The following is a 9,897-nucleotide window of genomic DNA, read 5'->3' as shown; positions in this document are numbered from 1 at the left end:
TGCTTGGTCATGAATTACATTATATGGTGTTTGGCTGAAAACTCTCGCCCGTAATCTTGTCCCACAATATCTGTTTACTTGCCCGCACCTATTTCACGCGCTTTATTTGTGTCACCCTAAATTAATCTCCTTTAGGTTTTGAGAGTTATCCAATACAGCGACATAATTATACTCACATTTGTTGGTGCGGGCGTCACAAAGTGTGGCCCCTTAAAGTGGTACTATGATAAAAAAAGTCACTTACTTTTTTCTTCATATTTTGAAAGCGTGTTTGTTTAACACCTGCTTGGCAAATTTTTGAACTTTTATTTTTATCCAAAGGCTGTTTACTTCAAAGGAGTGTAACTTTTGGATTTCACGATTCGCTATTACTCGCGTTCAAAACTGACCGACTGGACCTCAGACGTTTGGATCTAGGGAAAGTGACGTCACTTACTTAATAGATTAAAATTTCAGCATGAAAACGCAGTTTATTATCCAATACAGTGACAGCTGCTTTAATCTTAAGCCGATCTCTTAACTCGAAGAGTAATGTCACCGTCAAACTGTCTTTTAAGTTAGTCCTCAAACGCGTCCACTTTACATACGGCTTTCTTTTATCGTAAGGGTCGATAATAGCATTTCGTGCGGCAGTTAGCCCACATAAATCGGCTCGAAGTATGGAAGAAGAGATGTCCAAAACACTCTACCAAACAAATTTATCTTCTCGTTTGCAACCAAACATTTTATCCGTCAAATAATGCAACATTCGCCCGGCCGCAGGGAATCTTAATTCTTTGGCGTTTCACTTATGGTTGTTCGTTTCAAAGGTTCGCAAGTGACAACGATAACACGAATTGCGCGGACATCACCCGACTCTCTGTTCTCTCATGCAACGTTATTGACCAAAAACAAAACAAAAGCAGTTACGTCACAGAAATTGTTTTGCAGCTCGGTTTCGCAGACGCTAATTTTCGGGGGAGAGAAACGACCGCCGGAAATACGTCTGCGTTCGCAGGCTAAGTACCACTTTAACCATGACATTTGAGCGGTTTTCAATTGAGTGTCGAAGGTAATTACTTTGGCTTATAATTACAGCACTCAGTTATTGGTTCAAAGTTCTCGCGCCATTTTGTCAACCAATCAGAAGTGAAACTAATACCAATCGTGGCTCGCGCGTGCACATTTTCCCGCCTTTTGTGTCGGCTACGTGTAATTACTTCGAGTTTTAATTGGTTTACTGGATTGCCTCCTTCCTTTTTGGTTGGCCAAAGTAATTACTTCGGTTTTGGTTTTACGACACTCGATTGAAACTCGCTCTAACGACCATTAGACCGGAGGACGAGGACGACTTCGAGTACGAGTTTTCTGTACCGAGCATGAGTATAAGGCTTGAAGGCTGACATTTTTCGAAGTGCGGTTGCTCGGAACAGAACACTTGTACTCGTAGTCGTCCTCCTGCTCCAATCTAGGGTCCCTATTAACCTGAGCCTTACCAAATAAGTAATACATGACGTTCTTAGGTTTAAGGGAAAACCTTGTGACACATTGGACATATTGGCACATTTATTTCCATGCTTCTGTTGTGATTTAATCGGGAAAAGCAATCACTTTCGCTTCAGTTGTATTGCATTCAATCCAAACCTGCACTAGAGCGAGTTTCAATCGAGTGTCGTAAACCAAATTAATTACTTTGGACAATTAAAAAGGACGGAGACAATCCAGTAAACCAATCAAAGCACAAAGTAATTACACGTAGCCGACACAAAGCGCGGGAAAATGTGCACGCGCGAGCCACGATTAGTTTTGGTTTCACTTGCCATTGGTCGAAAAAGTGGCGCAAGAACTTTGAACTAATCAGTGAGTGAAATAATGCAAAACCAAAGCAATTCACTAATTACTTTTCACGCTCAATTGAAAACCGCTTGAAAAGACCATTATAATTGCTCACGAATTTTGTTGTTGTGCTTTTTTTTTTCGGTGGGGCCCATAGGACAATGGTACACGCACGCTGGGTTGATATCTATGGAGCCGAAGTTCGAGAGATGCTTTTTGGGAGATTTTTCCTGCCAATGAAATATGTGGTGCGTTTTATGGCTCAAAGAAAGATAAAGAACTATCTGTGGTCACATGGCATCGGCCGACATACACCCCAAGAGATGTACGGGATAGCAGAGAGGGATCTGCTTGCTTTGTCAGAAATTCTAGGAAAGAAGGACTTCCTGTTTGGGGACAAGCCTTGCTTAGCAGACGCTGCTTTGTTTAGCTTCATAGTAGCCTGTAATTGGGCTATGCCGGATTGTCCAATGGCAACACTTGTCAAGACAAAAGCGCAGAATCTTGAGGAACACGCTCACAGAATGAAGGAGTTGTACTATCCAGACTGGGATGAGCTTTTGTCCAAAAAGCTAAAGACAAAATAAAACAAGCTATATTGAATAGTCACCCTATGAAACTCGGAAAAAAATTAATAGGAGCTTGGTAATGCGGCCAAGTGGTAAGGGCGCGTATCCTTAGAAAGCCTTAAGCAATTGCTTTTCAGTTTACGCGCAACGCATCTTTGTGCGCAAATGTTAGTAAATTGTTTAGAGCTGGGTACAGTATAGAGCAACGTCACGTTAACACTGTTACAAAAAAACATACATCAGGCGCGGATCCAGGGGAGGTGAAATGGGTGAATTTTCACCCCCCCCCCTTTTTTTCTGAGCCCCCCTTCCTTTTTTTTTTATTAGCCCTCAAACACCTCAACCAGGCTTTGTTCTATTACATTATTACAAAAATTCACCCCCCATTTCAAAATCCTGGATCCGCGCCTGTACATGTACCTCGATATAACAAACATTTCTTGTCGTTGTTCTGAAAATTCTTTTTAAGGAAGGTCTTACATCGACAAGACGACTGCTTCACTGTTCTTATTGCATAGCCGCGCTACCTCAAAATACTTCGAAAAATAGTGCACTACGAGAAGATTATCTTTGCCCTTGTAATAGAAAGTGACTGCTGGCCCAGTAGCCCAGAGTGTATGGTAACACGTCTCGCTTGACTAATTACATAATTTTATAATTCTCCTGGTATTGTTTAGAAAAAGTAATAAATAGATTTAGCAAAGCCTAAAGCGGAGCTCCCTGGTTATATATTCTTACTGCCTGTAGCGTTATAGTGAAAATAAAAGGTTTCGAATTGTCCGCGTTTTGATGTTTCCGGTTTCTGCTTTAATAATTAAATCATTTTCTTTGCTTTCTTCTATGGAAAAGTTCATTGCCTTACTAGTGAATTCCACGGTACAATTTACGCTAAAAACCGATATCGCATGATTCACGAAGCGATGAGTACGATATCGGTTTTTCGAGTGAAATTTACTCTGGAATTCACCAGTTTGGCAATGAATTTTTTCTTGAACCGCATAAGTTTTAAAAGAAACAAGCACACTGTTAACTTGTGACCGGGCAGTCAACAACGGTCGTGTTGCCAGCGCGCGGTCAAATTCAAATGAACCAATTAGAGTTGAGGCTGAAACCATCTTGCGAGTTTCCGTTGTTGACTGCCCGGTCACAAGTTAACAGTGTGCCCCTTCCTGAATGGGGGAAGGGGGATGTGGTTTAAGCTACGATCTTGTAGCACGATGATTCTGACCATTCGCTAAGTGTTCCAACTAAATCTGTCTAATATTGTAGGCTACCCGAAGCCTCTTGTCTGTATATATTCGGTCATGCGTGACCGAGCAGTCAGGCAAGAGGTAGCTATTAACGTGACAGAAAGCAATGCTACACAACACCATGAGAGGCTCACCTTAGTTTGTAGATAATACAGCATCCATTTCCTGTTACATTCTTGCTCTTGGTGGCACGAAAACCTCGATCCCTCGAAAAGAATCAAGGTGATCGTTGATATTCAGCGATTATTTATAAATTCGTCACTCTGCCTACGGATTATGTGTGGTATCTTTCCTCGCTTTTATGAATTCCACGTTCATTTTTCGCACACTATCTCCCGGATGTGGTATTAACTTTCCATTTTCCAACTACAGAAAGACCTGTTTTGTTGAGGACCGAACCGAAAAAGCATCCACGTTAAGCCTTCATAATTTAGCTAAAAATCGACGGCATTAATTACATGACAATTTGCCCCGAGACCTACCGAGCAAAAACAGTACCTTTCTTCTTCCAAAGATCGGCACATAAGGACTCTTCGACAAGAGTAAGACTTTGCATATAATGAAGATTAATGAGTATATTTATTGGAACGGAGTGATCGAGTGAGTGAGCGCCTTCCGACTGGTTCCGATACCTCGTGGCATGGTACGTTATCCATGAGCCAAAAAGGGGCTGTCGTTGCATCGAGAGGGTGTGAAGACAATGCGATAGATCGTTTTCACTGTCACGCAATAAAAAAAATAAATCAAAAACTATCCAGTGCAAAACGCTAAGAAATTGTTATCTTATAGAAGATAAAGAAATAAGACACTTGCCCAAGTTTTAGGCCTCTGCGTTTCCCCAAACTTCAGATATTCGTCGAAATGTTTCGCAGAAATTTACAGAGCCCAGTATGAAAACGCCATATTGGTGTACCTCAGTGGTACACCAATATGGCGGCCGGAAAATAGTGTAAACATCTGGAACTTACTTTGGCTATCTAGGCGACTGATTATCACTACTGAAAAAACAAGCATTTACATAAGCACTTTTCCTAATGCTCTAACTTCTAAAAGGGCTCAAAATCATGAGATAAGTATATATTTTTCAACAAACTTGATCGTAGCTTTGTGTCACGCACTTACATAATCCGGAAATTCAAAATGCTCTGGTTTCCAAACGAAGCACGCTATTGAGCTGTGAAATTGTCAACAGATATAGATATGCCGCCTCTTATGCCTGATGAGGATAAAAACTTTGGTGGATCTTTAGTTTTAGATTTTGGAAGGTGATGACGTCACGTGAAAACGATCTATTGGATCAAGACGCTGAACTTGCATGACAATACAATTCCCTGACGTAATATTTGACGTATAGAATATTGGTCAATGTTGAAAGACTGGTCGGCAAAGAGTCTTCGCCATGCACGGAGCGGCGTATTTTGGTTTTGCCATTACAGCAGTCGTTGTTATTTACCTAATTGCACGAAAATTCCGAGAGAAACCGAGAAGAAAACTCGCAAAACCCGACGTAGTTGTTCTTCATCAGTTTCATCGTTCTCCTTGGCTTGGGGTGTTGAGCTTGTCTCCACCGTGTTTAAAGTTAGAAACGTTTCTTCTTCGCATGGTGAAGATCCCGTACGAAAACGACTTCCGTTTGATATATTCAAAGCAGGGTAAAATGCCCTGGATCGAATTTAACGGTAAAGAAATCGCGGACTCCGATTTCTGCACTCGGTTTCTTTCGAAGGAGTTTCATGTCGATGTGGATTCGCACTTGAGTGCCACGGAAAGAGCGATTGCTCACAACATCCGCACCATGCTGGAAAGTAACACTTATTGGTAAGTTAAAAGCAAAAGCGGAATTTATTGAAGCTAGAAGATAGTGGCTATTGGACGAACTCTAGGAACAATTAACAGAGATTTTGGTACAGAAATTATGATGGTTAGACCAATTTGCTGATCATGATGTCAAGCGAAGCGAAGGTTTCTTTATTTTCATCAAAAACAGAAAAAGGCTTTGATATATAGATCCATTATCCGACTTAAATGCATGTACTTGCGCAGGATCGTTATAGTATTTCCGTTCAGATTCTTACGTCTTTAGAAACATATCGTTGCAAAATCTGGGAACACTGAAGGTTGCGTGACATCGCTTGAATGGGAGTTCTTTATCGTTATTGAATTTAAATTAAGATACAAACTTAAACCCGCTCAGCTCAGTGGTTAGCTGATTACGGAGCGTGATAGGATTGAAATTTAGGGCTGCGGCCAAACTACTCAATGCAGGCGGGCCATTTATTCAAAATCCATGGTCCTTTCTACTGATCAACGACTGTTCCATGCTTTTTAACATCGACGTCAAACAGTGACGTTTTCATATTCAAATTAGCCAAACCCCCAACAAAAGAAGTCATTGCTCCAATGACCAATAACCCTCAGTTTCGTACATTAATCACTATGCTTATCTAAAAAAAATTCACTGGTTTTGCTAATTAAGTGAGAAAACTCGTCGCGAGTTCGATTCCCGTAAGACTACTTGATTTCGTATGGTTTATGGTTTAGGATTTATATACCGCACTTATCACAAAGTCTCATTGACCGAATGCAAAAATGGCCGCCAACAAATTATTCCTTGTCTTTGTGTTAATTAGTCTAACTAGCCTCGTTCACACGCGTAAAATTGAAAGAATTTGGGCTGTAAAACGAGGCTAGTTAGGCTAATTAACACAAAGTCAAAAGAATAATTTGGTGGCAGCCATTTTTGCATTTGGTCAATGGCCGTTTACAATTCTTTCTCTAGGATAAGATCGGACGTCAGCTTGTAAAGGCGCCTCTGGCAGCCGTTATTAGTCCATGTTTGATCTCACTCACCTATTCGATGCATGTATCCGTGCATACGGAACCGGGGGGGGGGGGGGGCACTCCCTTATGAAACAGACGGGGATGCTTGTCGTCTCGCATAGGAGTGTAAAGTTTGGATTTTGGTCTCGCGTAGGGTGTTCCGGGCAAAGCGCCAATATTTTAAGCCGCCAAGGTCTCGTTCAGGGTTCTACGAAGAAACACAGAATTACGCGAAGAGAAACAGAAGTCAAATTTTCTTTTTAACATGTTTTGTTTAGGGGTCAACATTTGCTTAAGCCACGAATGGTCTCCTTTAGGGGTCACAAAAAGCTTGAGCCACGCCCAGATGGTCTCCTTTTGAGGTTAAATTCAAAATTTCCGACGAGCACCCTCACGCAACCTCGTTCCTAGGGTCTCTCTTCCAAGGTGCGAGGGCACAAGAAATTTCTTCTCACCGGTTGGAAGAGAGACCCTGGGAACGAGGTTGGAACTCACGACCTCCCGCAGCCTTCGTTGATTCTATGTCGTGCTTACTCGAAAGCAGTCTTGACGTTGATTAAATACATGACATTTCGGATGGATTTTGTTTAAGTCTTCCCGATAAATTTGGTTCAGGTTTTTGTCCACCTTGGGTTTTGAGAGAGTTGTACACATTGCTGATGTAGGCGTCACAAAGTAACCTCTTTTAAAACCATGACCTTAACCAGAACCTTACCAAAAAGGAATACATTAACTGAGTTCGTAGGTTTAATGAGACACCTTGTGACACCTTGTCACCTGTATGCAAAATACCATGACTATCATTGGACAAGTATGAAGATTTTGATTATTGGCATATTTGATTCTATTCTTCTGTTGTGATTGAATTAGGCAAAGCAATTACTTTCGCCTCAGTTTTACTGCATTCACTCGAAACCTGCACTAAAAGACCATCGTAATTCCTCACAATTTTTTTTTCGTTGGGCTCCACAGGACAATGGTTCACGCACGTTGGCTTGATAGCTATGGAGCCGTATTCCGAGAGAGGCTCTTTGGGACAATTTCCCCGCCAATGAGATATTTGGCGCGTTTTTTGAATCACAGAAAGGTAAAGAACTATCTGTGGTCACATGGCATCGGCCGAAATACACCCCAAGAGATGTATGGGATAGCCGAGAGGGATCTGCTTGCTGCGTCAGAAATTCTAGGAAAGAAGGACTTTCTGTTTGGGGACAAGCCTTGCTTAGCAGACGCTGCTTTGTTTAGCTTCATAGTAGCCTGTAATTGGGCTATGCCGGATTGTCCCATGGCAATACTTGTCAAGACAAAAGCGCAGAATCTTGAGGAACACGCTCACAGAATGAAGGAGTTGTACTATCCAGACTGGGATGAGCTTTTGTCACAAAAGCTAAAGACAAAATAAAACAGGCTATTTTGAATAGTCAACCTACGAAATTTGCAAATGAATAGGAGATAGTGCGGCTCAGAGGTTAGTGCGCTTGCCGTGAGATCAGGAGATCCCGGGTGCGAGGCAAGTTTGAGCCACTAGTTGAATATGATACTGGTAGTCCCTGGTTTAACTACGCGGCTGTACTTGTAAATAGACGTAACTGATTAGAGTGTAATGTGAAGTGCTAAGTATCTACCCCATATGAACCACGTGAGCGTTAGCCCTACTGATGGAAATGGGCCCACACAAGGACAGAAAAAACTCTGCATTATATACCGTCAGAATGCAGAACTCTCAAACATCTACTGGGCAAAAGAGTGAAAAGACTGCTCAAGTGAAATTTAATGAGCAGTATGCAAATGCAAATTTAGAGTGGCGAAAAATCTATAATTTACTTTAAAAAGTGGTTATGTATACGTCCCAGGAGTTTCAGTTCAAATTTTGAGATACTTGCCAACCAACTCCTTTCTCAACAAAATTGGCCTGATAGATTTATTAGCGGAGCTCCGCGCGCGCGGAGCACCATACTTAAGAAAATATGGTAACCCATCGATGTGAGAAAATTTGGTTTTATAGCCATGACGTCATCAACGTCCGTACGTACAACGTACGTACGTACGTACGTACGTACGTCCGTACGTCCGTCCGCCCCTTCATGTATGCCAACGTGACCAGTACACGTAACCATATCGCTGGCTTTTGGTTTAGAGCTCATCCAGGAGGCAATACTACATTTGACACTAACTAGTTTACAGCATACATCTTTGATATTGGACATCAATGTTATGGTCAATTGACACCTGTCAAAACAAGGTATCTGCTGACCAGTATCACGTGACTATATAGCGGGCTCAAGTTAGACCTTATCAAGGTCAGCTGTTTTTTTGAAAATGACCGCTGACCAGAGACTGGTTGTTGATTGGATCGCAGGCCCAAGGCAGGTCAGACACTCACACACACCTGATCGAGGCTTAATTTTCGCGCCCTTTCTGTGGCTCGACGCATCTTTATCTTTATCTTTATCTTAAGCAATTTCCGGGAAAACCAAAAGGTGGACAGTTCCAAAGCCTTTTATTTTTACTAATCCTACAGCCAGTAAGAATAAACAAGCCGGGAGCTCCGCTTTTAGGCTTGGCTAAATCTATATATATTATGTACTATACGTTTTGAGGGGAAGAGAGCGAATCGCTGTCATTTACTTATTTCATGTCAGCTGTTAAGAGCTTTTGGTTGGGCTTTGTTTTTTGGCGTAAGAATAGACTTAGATGAGCTTTTTGCTATTGAGATTCTTTTTGGGATTTGGGAAAGGAAGTGTGATTTCTTACTGCTTGACCATTTCTTGAACATTAGGAAACAATAAAAATGTTGAGTAGACTTTCATACACTAGACTAAAATGGCGAAGGACAAAAGAGGCATTGTTATTCCTTGCGAATTAGGTATTGTTGTGTTCTCTTTCTTCTTTTGTTTTATGGACACTAATTATTTCAGATCCGCCGGGTATATGAAAAACCAACCAAAATATTCGCTCATGTTTTAGAATTTTTATCAAAAGGTTTCATTAATTTTATCATTTAGAGGCGCAAATTAAGATATATTGTTAAGGCGTAAGTAGTGTACTGTAATTTGTGAGGTATGTTAGTTGTAAATTAAAATGACAGCCGACAACACCTTTGTTATTGCTCCTTATTGCACTTTTTATAGTTGGTGTATTATTGTTAAACCATTTTTAAAGTAAAAAACAGACTATACTCAAGGTTTATATTGAGACATTTAAATTACTGATAAAAGGCTCACCATTAGAATTCTTTTTATAAAGCCTACTAATGAGACATACCTTGTTTTTCTTATATGCTAATGTTTTCCTCTCATATTTGAACCTTTGGGAGTGTGGAATGTTTTTGAAGCCGTTTAATAGACTCAAAGGTCGTGTTTTATCGGGTCTTTAATGCACCTTTCATTGTTTTGAACAGGTCATTAATAATGACCTCTTGTTCCACTCGATCATTGACCGCA

At 41.0% G+C, this 9,897-nt stretch overlaps 2 protein-coding genes across 2 annotated transcripts in view; both read left to right on the top strand.

The window, feature by feature from the left end:
• The window catches only part of LOC138037732 (failed axon connections homolog), a 7,068-nt gene extending 3,910 nt beyond the window's left edge, over positions 1 to 3,158 (top strand). Inside the window, exon 2 of the mRNA XM_068883640.1 lies at positions 1,973 to 3,158. Within this exon, the coding sequence (XP_068739741.1) occupies positions 1,973 to 2,402 (430 nt within the window). The 3' untranslated portion in view covers positions 2,403 to 3,158. The remainder of the gene's footprint in view (positions 1 to 1,972) is intronic.
• A 1,825-nt stretch (positions 3,159 to 4,983) lies between these two features.
• Positions 4,984 to 9,638, top strand: LOC138038647 (failed axon connections homolog). Its single transcript, XM_068884637.1, has 2 exons — positions 4,984 to 5,452; positions 7,427 to 9,638. The coding sequence occupies exons 1-2, from the start codon at positions 5,034 to 5,036 to the stop codon at positions 7,854 to 7,856; spliced, it is 849 nt and encodes a 282-aa protein (XP_068740738.1). The 5' UTR covers positions 4,984 to 5,033; the 3' UTR covers positions 7,857 to 9,638.
• Positions 9,639 to 9,897: the final 259 nt, after the last annotated feature.

Source organism: Montipora capricornis, chromosome 2 (genome assembly GCF_036669925.1).
Source record: "Montipora capricornis isolate CH-2021 chromosome 2, ASM3666992v2, whole genome shotgun sequence".
In the NCBI taxonomy this organism is placed as follows: Eukaryota; Metazoa; Cnidaria; class Anthozoa; order Scleractinia; family Acroporidae; genus Montipora; species Montipora capricornis.
This window is presented reverse-complemented; position numbering and strand designations above follow the sequence as displayed.